The 20,592-nt window shown below is 41.0% G+C and overlaps 1 protein-coding gene across 5 annotated transcripts in view; it reads right to left on the bottom strand.

The window, feature by feature from the left end:
• Nucleotides 1-11,798, bottom strand: part of NPHP3 (nephrocystin 3) — a 46,771-nt gene extending 34,973 nt beyond the window's left edge. For all 5 annotated transcript variants that reach the window (XR_007515673.1, XR_007515672.1, XM_049870874.1 and 2 more), the window contains exons 1-6: nt 11,344-11,798; nt 8,930-9,055; nt 6,030-6,180; nt 3,179-3,331; nt 2,086-2,219; nt 46-206 (exon numbers count right to left, since the gene is read on the bottom strand). Coding sequence is in view for 3 of the 5 variants with exons in the window: in XM_049870874.1 (XP_049726831.1) it covers nt 46-206; nt 2,086-2,219; nt 3,179-3,331; nt 6,030-6,180; nt 8,930-9,055; nt 11,344-11,733 (1,115 nt within the window). In the remaining 2 variants the exon portion in view is untranslated. The remainder of the gene's footprint in view (nt 1-45; nt 207-2,085; nt 2,220-3,178; nt 3,332-6,029; nt 6,181-8,929; nt 9,056-11,343) is intronic.
• Nucleotides 11,799-20,592: the final 8,794 nt, after the last annotated feature.

Here is a 20,592-nt window from a genome sequence, read left to right as displayed (position 1 = left end):
AAAAGCTTAAATCCTGTAATATACTACAGATTTTTATCAACTTACCTTGGTAAAGTTAAATGAATGAATAAAACAACTAATGAACTCTTTTCAATTTCCCATTTTCTTACAGTGAGGTATTGATCTTCAATATCTATTGGAAAATACACAGCATAGAAAAAATATCCCATTGTCTCACACATTCTTTTAAGTTTAGGTGAATAGTCCTAAAAACAAGTTAAAACAAATAAAATCATAACTTATTTAATTAAAGAGCTACTGAGTGTTATACTACTTAAAATAAAAAAGCATGTTTTAAACAGGTTATGTTGGATATTTTCTAGTTTAAATTCTAAAATAATACAATCACATGTAAAAAAAAAAAAAAAACCTTGAAGAAAACATGTTTTCTATAAAACAAACATAATAACAGCTTAACAACTTGGCTGTTTTCTAGCTCAGAAAAGTTATTTCATAATAAAACCTAAAACAACCTGAGAAAGCATTAGGCTATCTGCTTTAATATTTGTTTCTTTTTATTATTAGTTTATGAGCAATTTCTGTTCCATTACTTAAAAAAGTAGAAAATATAAATTCATATAGTAGAAGGCATTCACAATATATTAGAATACTAAAACAGACAGATATAAATTAGAAATATGTTGGTTTATAATAAATTAGGTTACTAAGTAATGATGACTATGATTATACAAAAAATTAGTAATTCCTTCAAAATGTCCTTGGGAAGCCTGTGTTCAAATAATGGGTGGAAGCTTTGTGCTTTAAAATATTCTCTCTTTTTACCAAAATTAAGGAATATCACAAAGTAGAAACATAATGAATTTATTAATCAACAATTTGGAAGATATTTACATAGCAGGTGTAGTACATGACACGTAGATTTATTTCAAATTCATTTAGAACGGTGGTTGGCAAACTTTTTCTGTAAAGGCCCAGATGCCAAATATTTTTACAAAAGAATAACAACTTGGCTGTTCTGGCATAGGTCTTTGCAACCTACTTGGTCTGAGTCATAACTTTCCCTGATGTTATTGTGTGAAGCAGCCATAGATAATACATAAACAAATGAGTATGCTGTATTCTAATAAAACTTCATTTATAGACACTAAAGTTTGAATTTCATATAATTTCCACATCACAAAACATTATTATTCTTTTAATTTTTTTTTCAACCATTCCAAAACGTAAAAATCAACCTTAGCTCTGGCCATACAAAAACAGGCAACTGGTTAGAATTTGCCCCCCAAAAAACCCGTTTCCGTTAAGTCAATTCTGACACATGGCAGCCCTATAGGACAGAGTAGAACTGCCCCATAGGGTTTCCAAGGAGTGGATGGTGGATTCGAACTGCCAACCTTTTGGTTAGCAGCTGAGCTCTTAACCACTGTGACAGGTTATAATTTGTTGACCACCCCCTTAGAATAATTTCAGCATTGAAATATTAAAAGCCCTGCCAAGAATTAATTTTGTTATAATCTGAAACAAACCCAAAGATAGAGCTTGCAGATTTTAAAGCTGGCACCCTCAACGAGGGTCTGAAACATGAGGTAGAATGTGCAGTGAAACGGTCCAAAAACATTAAGGTCCAACACCATAGTTTGATATTCAGAACGCTCCAAAACCAGTTAGAATCTTCTTTTTCTGCCTGAGATTCCAACTTCTTACTCCCAGAAAGTTAAAACCCAAACAAACAAACAGAACAAAAAGAGCCTTCGATTCACAGCACCTGAACTTCTTTAATACACTGATAATACGGAAAAGGAAACCCTGATGGCCAGTGGTTAAGTGCTACTGCTGCTAACCAAAAGGTCGGCAGTTCAGATCCACCAGGCACTCGTTGGAAACTCTATGGGGCAGTTCTACTCTGTCCTATAGGGTCACTATGAGTCGGAATCAACTCGATGGCAACGGGTAATACGGAAAAAGATTTTTCTCTTAAGAAAAGCCCAAAGTGCTTGCTGTTCTTTAAGACATTTAATCTATCAGGTAATAAACTACTTGGTTAGATGTAGTAATGTCATAAATAGGATAAAATATTACCTTGTTTTCTACATCAGTGAATACAGAATTTATAAGTATCCTCACCTTAAGGAAAAGCTCCATTTCAGGCTGGGTTTCATCTGTATATATGAGGTAACACCTGACAGTGTTACTCCATAGAGAATGTGAAAACAAGGGAGTAACTTGTAATAAACTAGCTACAGCAACATCCCAGTCATCTGAAAATAAAATTTTTCGTAAGTTCATGAAAAATCACCAGAAAACATTGGACAGGATGATTCAAAAGGAGTCTGAAAAAACATAATAGGCATCACAGAATGGAATCTGATCTCACATGTCACTACTGACAGAGCTTCTAGAATTACATACGAGAAGTCAATTAGTTCTCCAATCTCAAATTCTGAGACTTGAAGCAACGAATGTCAACACTGGTTTTCCCTGGGGTACCAGTGGTTCCAGTCAAATGTCATGGAACTATTTTGCACGAGAGGTTCAATTAGTTTGCTATTTGAGGGGAGCCCATACTTCCAGGTTGGCCTATGGTTTTACCTAATTATTACTTTTAATTATATTGAGTCATAAAGAAAAGTTCAAAAGTGGCACAAAATGAAAGTATGCTATTTAGCAAGAATAAACATTTTAAGACATACTTGGCTAATTCAAAAGGCACACACACAAAAAAAAACCACATTCATTTTTGAACACGTAAATAATTCTAGTTTTAAGGAAAAAGAGTAGAGCTACTAGTAACTTCTTAGGTCTGCATGGATACTGAAATTGTGACCAGATCTTAGAACTACTATGAACACCAAATTATATAACAGTAAAAGTATTCTCTTGATTAAGAATACTATATGACTTAACACGGCTATTTGTATTCCGCACCTTAATCTGCTCTAACCTTCAACACCATTAAAGAAGCTGAGGGAACAACTAAAAACTACTGTTTCTCAGTTAATCTGCATTACACTTTGGCTGCTCAACTAAAATACCTGAGAATTCTGACCAGCAGCTCAGTTACTAGAACCTTGTTGACCAGGCTGGCCAGGTGTGTTAAGGGAGGCACCTAGAACACGAAACTCATGCTCTGTTGATGGCAGTTCTTCTTTTCACAAGATCACAGTACATGAACAGCCACTGCAGGTGGCCAAGGTCACTGGAAACCAGCACATATTACCTCTGTTGACGTTTGCGAAGGGTCCTTCTACATCTATGAGACTGTGGGCGAACTCTGGGCCTCGGAAGGGCTGCTGAAGCTGCATCATACTCCCTATGGAAGGCTCGCTTCCTGAGGCTCCACCAGTCCAGTATTCACACTGGGTTCCAGCAGCTAAGTGCAAGGAATTTGATCTTGTGAAAACCAAATTATTGAATGTTCAAAAGCTCATCACATACTCTGAACAAGATTCCTAACTGAAAAAATACTAGAATATTATAAATACAACAAAATTCAAACTTTAATGATATTGAAAGTACTCTTCTACTTTGCTCGTTAACACAATTCTGGTTATCATCTCAAATTCAAAAAAGGGATTAAAAAACAACAAATGGAAACAAGAAAGAATACAATAAACAGAAGAATTACAGTAAGAGAAAGACATCAAAAACATCACCTCCCCCAAACATTATAAAAAGCATTTCTATCTGTACAGTTTGGATTACACCTCAACATAAAGAAAACAAAAATCCTCACAACTGGACCAATTAGCAACATCATGATAAATGGAGAAAAGACTGAAGCTGTCAAGGATTTCATTTTACTTGGATCCACAATCAACACCCATACAAGCAGCAGTCAAGAAATGAAACGATGCATGGCACTGGGCAAATCTGCTGCAAAAGACCTCTTTAAAGTGTTTAAAAATATATATATTACTTTAAGGACTAAGGTGCACCCGACCCAAGCCACGGTGTTTTTAATCTCCTCATATGCATGTGAAAGCCGAACAATGAATAAGTTAAGACCAAAGAAGAATTACGGTGGTGTCGAGGAATAGTGAATATACCGTGGGCTGACAGAAGGACAAACAAATCTGTCTTGGAAGAAGTGCAGCCAGAATGCTTAGAAGCAGGGATGGTGAGACTTCATCTCACATTCTTTGGATTTGTTATTAGGAGGGACCAGTCCGTGGAGAAGGACATCATGCTTGGTAAAGTAGAGGGTCAGTGAAAAATAGGAAAACCCTCTACAAGATGAACTGGCACGTGGCTGCAACAAAGGGCTCAAGCATGGCAAAGACTGTGAGGATGGCCCAGACCCAGGCAGTGTTTCGTTCTGCTGTACATAGGGCCGCTATGAGTCGGAACAACGTGACAGCACCTAACAACAACAACAAACCGTACAGTTTAGGTATTGAACGAAAATTTCAAAGACAGAACTTTAAAGGTACATTTTTATTAGCACATGAATACTAATTAATATTAGTAATTCATTAGGCTGTAAATTCTTTGTGGCAGGCAGAACATTCTTTTTAATCTCTCATAGCAACAAAACTGATTTCTGAAACAGTAGCTACTGATGAACATGTTGATGGTTCTTTATAAATTGCATTTACTTATGTTACATTGCATCCTGGACTGCCTATAAGTAAACAGCTATCTGGGCGATATTTCTGGCAAAATTGAGGTTACTGTCTATAGTTCTTTAAATCTCAAACAGGTGACATTCCCTCAGGCATTCCTTCTTCATGTTTAAATATGAAGGAGGACCTAGGAGAGAAAATCTTGGACAGCCAAGACAATTACACTGTAACAGCTTTAAAACACCATATATTTTAACACGTCGGTACTCAAACGACCACTCTGATTAATGTGGGGCATAAAAGCATTTTTCTCGGTCACTCTTGGTCAGTAAGAATCATTTCTATTTTTTTCTCAAAAGTTAGTAATAAACCTTCCCAGGATTCTGGTCAGATTACAATGGTACTAAAACGCAAATTAAAAGGGAATTGTCACTCCAAAATATGGTTTGTAAAAATATAATTGAAGTTCTTTATAAACAGAAGCGTGACTACGTTTTTCACTACGTTTAAAATAGAACCCTTTACTTTTTTTCAGTATCAGTCTTTTTTACTATTTTCTTGGAACATGGTGAACGCTTTCAGTCTGTAATTACAGATTTTTCTTCCAGAAAAACATATTTTATGTTTAATTATAAAATAGCAACTTTGAGTAGTTCACAAAACTGCTCTGAAAACCACTCAGTGAAATATTATGCAGAGATTCTAAATGATAGTTACAAAGAATACATCATTACATGCAAAAATAATTGGCAGAGACTATTAACTGCCCTCCAATATCCATTCTCTCCCTCTTCCTTTAGTAACAGAACCCTAAATTTTAGTTGGACATACGGCTATCTGGCTAATGATTATACTTCCCAATCTTCCTAGGTATAGTTCTGGTCAAGGAGCCCTGGTTGCATAGTTAAGCACTCGGCTGCTAACCGAAAGGTTGGCAGTTCAAACCCTCCAGTTGCTCCACAGGAGAAAGATGTGGCAGTTTGCGTCCATAAAGATTGCCTTGAAAACCCCATAAAGGCAGTTCTACCATGTCCTACAGGGTCTCTGTTGAGTGGGAATCCACTCGACAGCAGTGGGGATAGTTCTGACCGATAGGACTTGAGCAGAAATGATCTGTTTATCTTTCGAGGTTGAGCCTTCAAGGAAAGAAATGTTCTCCCCTTTCCTCTTCCCGTTGGCTAAAATGCAGATGTGATGATTGGAGCTGGTGTACCTATCTTAGACCAGAGACAGAAAAGCTGTGGGTTATGGTTGGCAGAGGAACAAGACAGAAAGAACCTCTGACCCTGACAACTTCACGTACTTCACACAGAAGGAGTGCCACAGCAGCTGAGAGAAACAGAGCGAGAGAGAGAAAGAAGAGACTCCATTTTTAACAGCAGTCAAAGCAATCACCCAGCTAATATAGGTAAGTCAAAGGAATATAATAGCATTCAAAGTTGGCTCTACAGTATCACTACAGCTATGCTGAAAGAGCAAAATATTATAAAGAGAAAATAAATTTACCAGTAACATCTGTACAGTTGTCATCCGAATCAGACTCCCCAGGATCAAATACCTGGATCCCCTGAGCCTGTAGCCTCTGAAGTTTGCTCTCCAACTCTCTCTTGGCCCTCAATAAGTCCTGAATTTCATTTTCCTTGGTCTCCCTAAAAATCTTTAAAAGAAGAATTTTAATTTTGAAACTTTTTTTATAGCCCAAAAGTTTTTTTTTTTTTAATGAAATTTTTAAAAATAATTTATTGTTATTCTTGTTGGGAATATACACAGCAGAACATACACCATTTCAACAACTTCTACGTGCACGATTCAGTGACACTGATTATATTCTTCAAGTTGTGCAGCCATTCTTACCTTTTTTAGAATTGTTCCTCCCCCATTAACAGAAACTCACTGCCTCCACAGTATCCTATCTACTCCCTCGAGTTGCTGTTGTCAATTTGTCCATACAGATAGTTCTTTAAAAGCCTAGCTCAGTACTCATCCGTACTTGCTTCCTTTCTAACTAAGGAGCCCTGGTGGCACAGTGGTTAAGCACTCAGTGGCTAAATGAGAAGTTGGCAGCTCAAACCCACCAGCTGCTCTGAGGGAAAAAGATGTGGCCATCTGCTCCCATAAAGATTACAGCCTAGAAAACCCTATGAAGCAGTTCTCCTCTGTCCCACAGCGTTACCATGTTTCGGAATCAACTTGACAGCATTGAGTCTGGTCTTTCAGGCTTACAACTGTGTATTTAGGTAGTTTTTTACAAGTCTGCTCTGACATGTAAGACCCTCACGTTTTTGACTATTACCACATTCCCAAAATCCCACCCAGCTTCTAAAAAAAGCTGTTGTCTAATCGATCTTGACTTGTGAAACCCCCATGTGTTTCAGAGCACAGCTGTGCTAGGTACCCTAGGAAAAAATAAAATTACTAGAATTAAATGGCAAAAAACTCCTACCTCCTTTATTCCTGCAAAAGATATGAAAATAATTAAGGGTATTAACTGTGTATGCAATTTAAATAGGATAAAAGCAAATCGGGAGAACACTCTGGTAACTTTAACCAGCTGGTGGTGGTCAGCTGTCAGTCATCACAGAGAATTTCCCAGCACCCACTGTAATGGGCTGAATTATGTCCCCCCAAAATGTGTCGTAGATCCTAACCCATACCTGTGGTGAGGCAGCCCTGGTGGAGCAGTGGTTAAAGCACTCACCTGCTAACCAAAAGGTCAAGGTTCAAACCCAGCAGTCGCTCCACAGGAGAAAAATGTGGCAGTCTGCCCCCGTAAAGATTACAGCCTTGGCACCCTAGGGACAGTTCTACTCTGTCCTATAGAGTCACTATGAGTCAGAATTGACTCCACGGTAGTAGGTTTGGTTTGGTTTTACACCTGTGGTTATAATCCCACTTGGGAATGGGCTTTCTTTGTTATATTACTGAGATGGGATTAATGTAAAATGTGTCTTCTGCCCCCCTCCTCTTTTTTGTTGTGCTTTAAGTGAAGGTTTACAGAGCAAATTAGTTTTCTGTTATACACAAATTGTTTCGCAACATTGGCTACACACTCCACGACGTGTCAGTACTCTCCCCGTTACCACCCTGAGTTCCCCAGTTCTAGTCTTCTGGTTTTCCTGCCCTTTCCTGCCTTCTCATATTTGCTTTTGGGCACATGTTGCCCTTTTGGGCTCATATAGATGATTGTTCTAAGGAGCACTTTCCTCACAGGTGTTATTGTTTATTTTATAGATCTATTTATAATTCGGCTGATAGGTGATCTCTGGGAATGGCTTCAGTTCCAAGTTAGAAGGGTGTCTAAGGATCAAAGTCTTGGGATTCCTCCAGTCTCTCGCAGACCAGTAAATCTGGCCTTTTTTATGAATCTTGTTCTCCATTTTTTCCCCACTCTAACCAGGACCTTTTATTGTTTTCCTGGTCAGAGGGATGGGTAGTGGTAGCCAGGCACCATCTACTTCTTCTAGCCTCAGGCTAGTGGAGGCTGAGGTTCCTATGGTCCAATAGTCCTTCGGACTAATTGTTTCCTTGAGTCTTTGGTTTTCTTCATTCTCCTTTGCTCCAGATGGAAACAGACCAACAGTTCTATCTTAGATGGCTGTTTGCAAGCTTTTAAGACCACAGACGCTACTCACCAAAGAAGGTTGTAGAATGCTGTCTTTATGAACTATGTTATGCCAATTGTATGTCATCAATTTGTAAGGGAAAAGTCATGCATAAAACCAATATTCATTTGTTTATTAATCTCCTCTTTTATAGGATGAATAACCCCAGTTCCTTTAATTCACTATTTCATAACTGGAACCCACTGGAATTCCAAGCGGGATGCTTGCCGGTGGTGTGTGACTGTCTTGTGCACTCCACAGTGTTTAGGAAATTTTTTTCCTCCCACTAAATGCCAGTAATGCCTTCCCACAGAAAACATCCCTCAACATTTCTAAATGTCTCTTCCCCATATAGAAACATTTACTACCTTTTTTTCAAAATCCCCACTTAAATGTTCCCTTTTATACCTTTCCTTTGAAACTATCTCAAGTTTACTATGTTCAACTCAAATCTGTAAAAATTACTCTAGTTCCTGTAAGTTTCACAAATCCTACATGATTTACTTCCTCTTATTCTTCACAGCATCCCTGGGTGGTGCAAGAGGTTTGCGCTGTACTACTAAACTAAATGTTGGCAGTTCAAATCCACCCAGCAACACCATAGAAGGCCTGGTGATCTGCTTTCATAAAGATTACAGCCAAGAATGCCCTATGAACTCGTTTTCCTCTAACACATGAGGTCGCCATGAGTTGGAATCAACTCGATAGCAACAGGTTAACAGGTTTATTCTTCACAATACTAAATGAATTTTGTAAATATGCTATTTTTATTCTCATCATTTTTGGGGTAAAAAAAGAATTTACCTTGAATTGCCTTTTAACTTTATCTCTATCACGTTCAAATGTAGCTGCTCTCTCCATTGCTTGGTATTTTGCTTCTAAAGCACTTTCCTTTTCCCGAAGTATCTTCTGATAAGTTTTCTGAAGTGCCTGGGAATAATTCACCTTATTATTTTTTAACGAAAATAATATTTCTCCCAAAATTTACATTCTCTTGCATATATATTACATATATCTTACCATTTTCACCAATCTGCTTACTATTTTATCAGTTATCAAAAACAGCATATTGCCATTTTATTCAAACACAGAATGAAAAAAATGCAAACATGCTTGAAGTATACAGCAAACAAAGACACTTCAACACTAAGCTTTCAAAGGGAATTAATCCTTTTTCCCTGAAACACTGCTATCAGTTAACAGTGCTATTTTTAATCTTCCCTATGCTTCAGTTTTTTCTATCTTTACGAGAACAAAAATCAGAATTCATAAGGTTTAATTTGAGGGATAATTAATTCTGCAAGACACAGTGTGTTTCTTGGTACCATGTCTTACCTTGCTATTCCCAGAGCCCTTCAGTGGTTGGTACATTGCAGGCCTCTAGTAAATGTTCGACTAAACTGAATTAAGATAAATATATATGAGGTATTTTTTTTTTTTTTTTAATGCCTAGATATGTGAGAAAAAAACCAAGTTACGTGCAGAAGCAAGGTTAGAAACAGGTGTAATTGGGGCTGTGACATTTGTCAACTCTTACTGCTCTCTTTGGAGCCCTGGTGGTGCAGTGGTTAAGAGCTTGGCTGCTAACCAAAAGGTCAGCAGTCTGAATCCACCAGTCACTCCTTGGAAAGCCTATGGGGCAGTTCTACTCTGTTCTATAGGGTCACTATGAGTCAGAATCGACTTGATGGCAACGGGTTCAGTTTTTTTTGTTGTTGTTGTTATTTTACTGCCCTCCTTGGTCCAGCCTTCTTTTCCACCTGCCATCTCAAAGGCACCTCCAATGTGCAGTGGGCACTGAGGGGGCTGAGTCCCTTCTTTATGGAAGTGGCATGGACACATGAAGTCAGATATCTGAAAAGCACAAATCCATTTTATACAAGCAAGTGTATTAAGATTGCCCAAGAGAAAAACTTGGAAGACAACAGATAGATTGCTGGTAAGTATGTCCTCCTAGATAACATTGCTAATTACATTACAGCTAATGACGAAAAAACAAAAACGCTGACTAGGAGGATACTGAGATTAGAAGAAGGAAGGATTTTATTTTAGAAAAATCAGTCAGGGGATTTATTCAATTCTTACTGTAATGAGTCCAGAAACACTAGAAGTCTCTCCCATAGTACAGAGTAAATGAATCACACAACCCTCAGAAGGCCTCCAAACCAACAGCACAAAGTCTGAGAACCTTACTTACAAAAAAGCAACCTCTCACTTTACATACTATTTTAAGGGAGATTATGCAAGAATTGTTTCTTGAGTAAATTAATCAAATGGATTAAAGAAAATTTGACTATATCTTGGAAAGATTTTCAACCACATTAGTTAAAATAGTGAAAATCAGGGGACTTCACGAGCTCCCAGCAAAACCCATTTGAAGATCAATAAAGACATGAGCCCTACTTGGAAGCATGTAAAAAATTGGGGTAAAACTCCTAGAAGAGTTTGTTGAGTTGCTTCAAGAGACGTCCCCAAAGTCTTTTGTATGTGTGTGCCTAGTGTGAAGCTATTTTCTGTAGCCCATGGAGACTGGCATTTACTGCTGCTGGAGGCTTTCCGGTTACAGCTTCAGGGTGTCTGAATGAATGAACCAGGAACAGAAAAGTGTGTGGGGTGGGGATGGAGGGGGGAATTAGGGGATCAATTTAAAACCCAAGAGAATAAGGCCCCGAATCTAAAATACGGAGGGAGCCCTGGTGGCTAAGAGTTCAGCTGCTAACCAAAAGGCTGTGGGCAGTTCGAATTTACCAGCTGCAATATGGGAACTCTATGGGGCAGTTTTACTCTGTCCTATAGAGTCAGAACCAACGGATGGCAATGGGTTTGGTTAGACTTCAAGGCCCATGTTTATCTCACAGTACACCTCCACGCTTCGGAGCTCTAGTGGCACAGAGGTTAAAAACTCGGCTGCTAACCAAAAGGTCACAGTTCGAATCCACTAGCCGCTCCTCAGAAACCCTATGAGGCAGTTCTCCTCTGTCCTACAGAGTCGCTGAGTCGGAAATGACTGGATGGCAACAGGCTGGGTTTTTCTGTTTCTTTTTTCTCCCCCCACCAGCTCTCACAAGTACTAGGTTTAAAAAGGAGGGGTAAGTCTGGAGCGGGCAGATCGGACGCCCCCAGCCTAGCTCGGCAGTGCTGCCACGCGGCTGCGCGGCCGTGAGCAGGCCGCCCCGGGCCTCAGTCTCCCCCATCGCGGCGGCCTGGCCCGGTGTTACCTGCAGCTCGGCCCGCAGCCGCTTGTTCTCCGTGTCCAGCTTGGCCTCGCGGCGGCCCATGGACAGCAGCTCCTGGTTCTTGCTGACCCGGAAGATGTCGTACTCCTTCTTCAGTCGCTCGTACTCGGCCGCCGCGTACTCCAGCTCGGGCACCGACGAGCCGGTGGACTTGAAGCTGGCCCCCAGCAGCCCGCCGCCGCCGGCCCCGCGGGGCAGCGACCCCGGCACGGCCCCCGCCGCCCCCGCGCCCCGGCGGAACGAGTTGCGCAGCAGGCGGGCCTTGGGCTTCACTTCCACCGGGATCTCGCAGGCCTCCCCGCCACCCGCCCCGTACGTGTCCTCGATCACCTCCCCACCCGCCGGGCTCACCAGCGACGAGGCAGTCCCCATGGCACCCGAGGCGGCCTCCGCGCGCCCGCTGGGGTTGGAGAGCCCGGCGCGCGGGGCGGGGCGAGGTGGGGCGGGGCGGGGATGGGGGAAGGTGGCGGGGCGGGGATGGGGGGAAGGTGGCGGGGCGGGGCGGGGGAGGAGGTGGTGGGGCGGGGCGGGGGGAGGTGGGGATGGGGGAAGGTGGCGGGGAGGGGCAGGGGAGGTGGCGGGGCGGGGCGGGGCGGGGATGGGACAGGTGGTGGGGCGGGGCGAGGTGGTGGGGCGGGGCGGGGGAGGTGGCAGGGCGGGGCGCGGCGAGGTGGGGCGGGGGAGGTGGCAGGGTGAGAGGCAGCAGGGCGGGGTGGGGCGGGGCGCGTGGGGAGGGGCGGGGCGCGTGGGGAGGGGCGGGGCGAGGCGGGGAGGGGCGTGATGGGTCCAGGCGAGCAGCACCGCAGCCCGGTGGGAGCAGGAAGGGACAAGGCCGGCCCTAGCGGGCGCTGGCACAATAACTCTATGCTGCTTGGGTCAGGCCCCAGTCTTCCTGGCGGGCACGCGCCTCCCTGTGAGCACCGGCCTGGGTTCCCAGTTGCTGCACATCCGCTGCTGCTGCTGTCACTGCCGCCCTTGACCGGGCGCTCCCATTCCGAGGCTGAATCCCAGACATTGGAAATCTGAGGAATTTATTAAGTGCCTACTATGTGCCTTTCACTATGTGCCTGTCAGTATGCATGTGGCTACAATGACCAGCGAGACATAGTACCAGCCACTGAAAGAGCTTTTCAGCCTAAGACCACAGAGGACAATCTTTAGTCCAACAAGTTCAGGATTTTTGACTTGTGGCAATGAGGAAAACTCGGAGACTGTACACCATGGGGCAGCTCATCAAATAAGGGAAAAGATAGAATTGTTACAGGATTTGGGGAAAGAGAGGGGTTTAAAAAACAAGCAAAAAAATTGCTGTCTAGTTAGTCCTGACTCAGAGTGATCCCATGTGTTTTAGGTGATATGAAAAATTAAAAAAGACAAGCAGAGCCAAGATGGCAGAATAGACGCTTCCGGGGAGCCCTCTTTACAACAAAGACCTGAAAAAACAAGTGAAACGAGTATATTTATGACAGGCTAGGAGCCCTGAGCATCAAAGGCAAGCTTAGAAAAGGAACTGAGAGGCAAGGGGAGGAAGAGACCGTTCAGAAGCAGAGAGGAGTTACTGGACCTGAACCATGGGGAGCCCTTAGGCACCATTCCCGGAGTGGCGGCAGCAGGCTGGTACTAGCGTTCGGCCGCGGTTTCCTCAGGGAGAAGCAGCCAGCCACACAGCCTACTCACACCTCCGGAACCTGAGGAGAAAGGCGCTCTCAGCAAAAGCTAAGTACTTGCGTGTATTTTACCGCTGCCCCCTCAGCCCCCAAGCCAGCTTCAGCGGCTGAATTCCCTGGGCCTGAGATAGGCCCTGTTGAGTGCCTAGAGCCATCCTCCTGACCTTGGAGAAAGAAAAAATTTGCAATTGGGGGAAAAGATAATTTGCCAGCTTCACTAACCAGGGGAGCTCAGGACAAAAGTGTCTCTTGTCTAAGCATAAATGGTCCATGGACTTTGAATACCCTCCCCCTCCCCATAGACCTGTGTGGGCCTATTTCAGGGGAATAGGACCTTGTTGGCAGACTCCAACCATTTCAGCTGAGGGGCGGAGAGTTTGATGTTTGACATTGCTTTGCCTATTAAACAGGGTCCTCACCTACCCACATCAGGGGCCTAAGGACTGGTAGCTCCACTCAGGTCACCCAGCCACCCATTACTAGGGCCCAAGGATAACTGGTACCTCCCAGTCCTTATAACCAAAACCACTGGATGCCCATGGTCTGTCTGCAGAACCCACCCACCTGTATGCTCTAGGGATCAGGGACACACTTTCCTCAGAGACACGTGGGGGACGATTCTCAGCCCCCTGCCTTGTTCAGGGTGTGACCGCCTGCTGCAACCAGATACCGGCACCTACACCAATCACCCCTGCCCCTCTAAGACTATAGGACAGAGCCTGTACCACACACTTGATGATCAGCTACCTGGACATCTGAACTGAATTCATACAAGAAAAGCAAGTGGAATCCTACACTGATATACCTGGTAATAGCTCTAGCCATCTGTGGACAGGATGTCAGAGCTCCAAAGGTGAAAATAATCAAGCTAGCTCACTCAAGCAACCCACTTGGGCATATCAAAACAAAACAAAGCAAGAAGCTACGATACAGTAAGCAAATATACCGGTGCTGTCGAGTACAATAACGGAGATGAGAGTCAATATCAAGTCACATAAAGAAACAGACCATGATTGCCTCAACAAGCTCTCAAAACAAATAATCAAGAGATCTTTTAGATTAAAGTGCATTCCTGGAACTACCAGAGGCAGAATATAAAAGTTTAATATACAGAACCCTTCAAGACATCGGGAAGGAAATGAGACAATACACAGAACAAGCCAAGAAATACACAGATAAAGAAATTAAAAAGATTATTCAGGAACATAATGAAAAATTTAATAAGCTGGAAAAATCCATAGACAGCAATCAGAAATTCAGAAGATTAACAATAAAATTACAGAAGTAGACAACTCAATAGAAAGAGGAGCAGAATTGAGCAAGTGGAAGGCAGAATTTCTGAACTTGAAGATAAATCACTTGGCACTAATGTATTTGAAGAAAAATCAGATAAAAGAATTAAAAAAAATGGAAAAAACCTTAAGAATCAGGTGGGATCCTATCAAGAGAAATAACCTACAAATGGTTGGAGTACCAGAACAGGGAGGGATAACAGAAAATACAGAGAGAGTTGTTGAAGACCTGTCAGCAGATACCCTCCCTGATATCATGAAAGATGAGAAGATATCTATCCAAGATGCTCATCAAACTCCACATACGGTAGATATTAAAAGAAAGTCACCAAGACATAATCAAACTTGCCAAAACCAAAGATAAAGAATTTTAAGAACAGCAAGGGATAAATGAAAAGTCACCTACAAAGGAGAGTCAATAAGAATATGCTTGGACTACTCGGCAGAAACCATGCAGGCAAGAAGGCAATGGGATGACTTATTTTTAAAAAATTGAAGGAAAAAAATTGCTTGCCAAGAATCATGTATCCAGCAAAACTGTCTCTTAAATATGAAGGTGAAATTGGGACATTTCTAGATAAACAGAAGTTTAGGGAATTTGTAAAAACCAAACCAAAACTACAAGAAATACTAAAGGGAGTTCTTAGGTTAGAAAATCAATATCAGGTATCAACCCAAGACTAGAACACTGGGCAGAGCAATCAGAAATCAACCCAGATAGGGAAATCAAAAAAACAAAGCAAGATTAAAAAAATGCTCAAAACAGGGTAACAGCGATGTTATTACGTATAAGAAGACAACATTAAAACAATAAAGTGGGACTAAGTAGTCGTAGATCCTCCATATGGAGAGGAAGATAAGGCGATACAAAGAAATAAAAATTAGGTTTAAATTTAGAAAAATAGCAGTAAATAATAAGGTAACCACGAAGGAGACAAACTATCCTACTCATCAAAATAAAATACAGGAAAAAAATAGAGACTCAGCAGAAACATAACGACAACCAACATGAGGAAAGGACAATATATAAAGATAATCTACTCAGCACGTAAAACTAAGTGGGAAAAAGAAACTGTCGACAACACACGAAAAAAAGACATCAAAATGATAGCATTAAATTCATACCTATCCGTAATTACGCTGAATATAAATGGATGCTAACCTGCTGCCGTCGAGTAGATTCCGACTCACAGCAACCCTATAGGGCAGAGTAGAACTGCCCCGTAGAGTTTCCAAGGAGTGCCTGGCAGATTTCAACTGCTGACCTTTTGGTTAGCAGCCGTAGCACTTAACCACTATGCACCAGGGTTTCCATAAATGGACTAGATGCACCAATAAAGAGACAGAGAGTGGCAGAATGGATTAAAAAACACAATCCATCTATATGCGGCCTACAAGAGACACACCTTAGACTCAGAGACACAAACTAAAACTCAAAGAATGGAAAAAAATATATCAAGCAAACAACAATCAAAAAAGAGCAGGAGTGGCATTATTAATTTCTGACAAAATAGACTTTAAAGTTAAACCCATCAGAAAGGATAAGGAAGGATACTATATAATGATTAAAGGGACAATAAACCAAAGAGATGTAACCATATTAAATATTTATGCACCCAATGACAGGGCTGCAAGATACATAAAACAAACTCTATTGAAAAGTGAGATAGCTCCACAATAATAGTAGGAGACTTCAACACACCACCTTCAGTGAAGGACAGGACATCCAGAAAGAAGTTCAATGAAGATACGGAAGATCTAAATGCCCCAATCAACCAACTTGACCTCGTAGACATATACAGAACACTCCACCCAACAGCAACCAACTATACTTTCTTTTCTAGTGCACATGGAACATTCTCTGGAATAGACCACATGTTAGGTTATAAAGCAAGCCTTTGCAGAATCCAAAACATTGAAATATTACAAAGCATCTTCTCTGACCATAAGGCCATAAAAGTGGAAATCAATAACAGGAAAAGCAGGGAAAAGAAATCAAACACTTGGAAACTGAACAATACCTTGCTCAAATTCAGAGAATGCAACGAGAATGAAAATATTTCCTATCAAAACCTCTGGGACACAGCAAAAGCAGTGCTCAGAGGCCAATTTATATTGATAAATGCACACATACATAAAGAAGAAAGAGCCAAAATCAGAGAACTGTCCCTACAACTTGTACAAATAGAAAGCAAGCAACAAAAGCATCCATCAGGCACCAGAAGAAAACAAATAATAAAAATTAGAGCTGAACTAAATGAATTAGAGAACAGAAAAATAATTGAAAGAATTAACAAGACCAAAAGCTGGTTTTTTTGAAAAACTCAACAAAATTGATAAACCACTGGCCAAACTGACAAAAGAAAAATAGGACAGGAAGCAAATAACCCGAATAAGAAATGAGATGGGCGAAATTACAACAGATCCAAATGAAATTAAAAGAATCATATCCGATTACTATGAAAAATTGCACTCTAACAAATTTGAAAACCTAGAAGAAATAGATGAATTCCTAGAAACACACTACCTACCTAAACTAACACAAACAGAGGTAGAACAACTAAATAAACCCGTAACAAAAGAAGAGATTGAAAAGGTAATCAAAAAACTCCCAACAAAAAAAAAGCCCTGGCCTGGACGGCTTCACTGCAGTTCTGCCAAACTTTCAGAGAAGAGTTAACACCACTACTACTAAAGGTATTTCAGGGCATAGAAAAAGACAGAATACTCCCAAACTAATTCTATGAAGCCAGCATATCCCTGATACCAAAACCAGGTAAAGACACTACAAAAAAAGAAAATTACAGACCAGTGTCCCTCATGAACTTAGATGCAAAAATTCTCAACAAAATTCTAGCCAACAGAATTCAACAACATATCAAAAAAATAATTCACCCTGACCAAGTGAGATTCATACCAGGTATGCAGGCATGGTTCAACATTAGAAAAACAATTAATGTAATCCACCACATAAATAAAACAAAATACAAGAATCACATGATTTTATCAATTGATGCAGAAAAGGCATTTGACACCCATTCATGATAAAAAAAAAAAAACTCAGCAAAATAGGAATAGAAGGAAAATTACTCAACATAATAAAGGGTATTTATACAAAGCCAATAGCCAACATCATCCTAAATGGAGAGAGCCTGAAAACATTCCCATTGGGATTGGAAACCAGACAATGATGCCCTTTATCACCACTTTTATTCAACATTGTGCTGGAGGTCCTAGCCAGAGCAATTAGGCTAGAAAAGAAGTAAAGTGCATCCAGACTGGCAAGGAAGAAGTAAAATTATCTCTATTTGCAGATGAAATGATCTTATACACAGAAAACCCTAAGGAATCCTCCAGAAAACTATTGAAACTAATAGAAGAGTTCAGCAGAGTATCTGAATACAAGATCAACATACAAAAATCAGTTGGATTCCTCTACGCCAACAAAAAGAACATCGAAGAGGAAATCACCAAATCAATACCATTTACAGTAGCCCCCAAGAAGATAAAATACTTAGGAATAAATCTTACCAGAGATGTAAAAGACTTGTACAAAGAAAACTACAAAACACTTCTGCAAGAAACCAAAAGAGACCTACATAAGCGGAAAAACATATCTTGCTCATGGATAGAAAGACTTAACATTATAAAAATATCTATTCTATCAAAAGCAATCTCTAGATTTAATTCAATTCTGATCCAAATTCCAATGACATTCTTTAATGAGATGGAGAAACAAATCACCAACTTCAAATGGAAGGGAAAGAGGCCATGGATTAATAAAACATTACTGGAAAAGAAGAACAAAGTGGGAAGCCTTACTCTACCTGATTTTAGAAACCTGTTATACCGCCACGGAAACCCTAGTGGCCTAGTAGTTAAGTGCTATGGCTGCTAACCAAGAGGTTGGCAGTTCAAAACCACCAGGAGCTCCTTGGAAACTCTATGAGGCAGTTCTACTCTGTCCTATAGGGTCGCTATGACTCAGAATCAACTCGACGGCAGTGGGTGTGGTTTGGTTTTGGTATTATACCACCACAGTAGTCAAAACAGCCTGGTACTGGTACAACAACAGATACATAGACCAATGGAACAGAATTGAGAATCCAGATATAAATCCATCCACATATGAGCAGCTGATATTTGACAAAGGCCCCAAAACAGTTAAATGGGGAAAAGACAGTCTTTTTAACAAATGGTGCTGGCATAACTGGATATCCATCTGCAAAAAAATGAAACAAGACCCATACCTCACACCATCCACAAAAACGAGCTCAAAATGGATCAAAGACCTAAATATAAAATCTAAAACAATAAAGATAGTGGGAGAAAAATTAGGGACAACATTAGGAGCCCTAATACATGGCATAAACAGTATACAAAACATTACTAACAATGCAGAAGAGAAACCAGATAACTGGGAGCTCCTAAAAATCAAACACCTATTTATGCTCATCCAAACACTTCACCAAAAGAGCAAAAAGATTACATACAGACTGAGAAAAAGTTTTTAGTTATGACATTTCTGATCAGCACCTAATCTCTAAAATCTACGTGATACTGCAAAAACTCAACTACAAGAAGACAAATAACCCAATTAAAAAATGGGCAAAAGATATGAACAGACACTTCACTAAAGAAGACATTCAGGTGGATAACAGATACGTGAGGAAATGCTCATGATCATTAGCCATTAGAGAAATGCAAATCAAAACCAGAATGAGATTTCATCTTACTCCAACAAGGCTGGCATTAATCCAAAAAGCACAAAAGAATAAATGTTGGAGAGGCCGTGGAGAGATTGGAACACTTATACACTGCTGGTGGGAATGTGAAATGGTACAACCATTTTGGAAATCAATTTGGCTCTTCCTTAAAAAGCTAGAAATAGAATTACCCTATGATCCAGCAATCCCACTCCTTGGATTATATCCTAGAGAAATAAGAGCCTTTACACGAACAGACATGTGCACACCCACGTTCATTGCAGCACCGTCTACAATAGCAAAAAGATGGAGGCAACCAAGGTGCCCATCAGCCAATGAATGGGTAAATAAATTATGGTATATTCACACACTGCAATACTACGCATCAATAAAGAACAGTGAGGAATCTGTGAAACATTTCATAACATGGAGGAAACTGGAAGGCATTATGCTGAGTGAAATTAGTCAGATGCAAAAGGACAGATATTGTATAAGACTACTATTATGAGAATTTGAGAAATAGTTTAAACACAGAAGAAAATATTCTTTGATAGTTACGAGAAGGGGGAGGGAGGGAAGGTGAGAGAAGGGTATTCGTTAATTAGATAGTAGGTAAGAACTACTTTAGATGACGGGAAAGACAACACACAATACAGGTGAGGTCAGCACAACTGGACTAAACCAAAAGCAAAGATGTTTCCTGAATAAACTGAATGCTTCGAAGGCCAGCGTAGTAGGGGCGGACGTTTGGGAACCATGGTTTCAGGGGATATGTAAGTCAATTGGCATAATAAAATCTATTAAGAAACATGCTGCATCCCACTTTGGAGAGTGGCATCTGGGGTCTTAAATGCTGGCAAGTGGCCATCTAAAATGCATCTATTGGTCTCATCCCACCTGGATCAAAGGAGAATGAAGAACACCAAAGACACAAGGTAATTATGAGCCCAAGAGACAGAAAGGGCCACATAAACCAGAGACTACATCAGCCTGAGATCAGAAGAACTAGATGGTGCCCGGCTACAACGGAGGACTGTCCTGACAGGGAACACAACGGAGAACCCCTGAGGGAGTAGGAGAGCAGTGGGATGCAGACCCCAAATTCTCGTAAAAAGACCAGACTTAATGGTCTGACTGAGAGTAGAAGGACCCCAGTGGTCATGGTCCCCAGACCTTCTGTTGGCCGAGGACAGGAACCATTCCCAAAGCCAACACTTCAGACATGGATTGGACTGGACAATGGGTTGGAGAGGGATGCTGGTGAGGAGTGAACTTCTTGGATCAGGTGGACACTTGAGACTACGTTGGCATCTCCTCCCTGGAGGGGAGATGAGAGGGTAGAGGGGGTTAGAAGCTGACAAAATGGACGTGAAAACAGAGAGTGGAGGGAGGGAACAGGCTGTCTCATTAGGGGGAGAGCAATTGGGAGTATGTAGCAAGGTGTATATAAGTTTTTGTGTGAGAGACTGACTTGATTTGTAAACTTTCACTTAAAAAAAACCCAAGCACAATAAAAATTAAAAAAAGGAAAAAGAGATGGGAAGAGGGCAGTGGGACTGTTCTAGG

The sequence above is a fragment of the Elephas maximus genome, chromosome 27 (assembly GCF_024166365.1).
Source record: "Elephas maximus indicus isolate mEleMax1 chromosome 27, mEleMax1 primary haplotype, whole genome shotgun sequence".
Classification (NCBI taxonomy): Eukaryota; Metazoa; Chordata; class Mammalia; order Proboscidea; family Elephantidae; genus Elephas; species Elephas maximus.
Note: the sequence above shows the minus strand (reverse complement) of the source record. Positions and strands in the feature narration are given on the sequence as shown.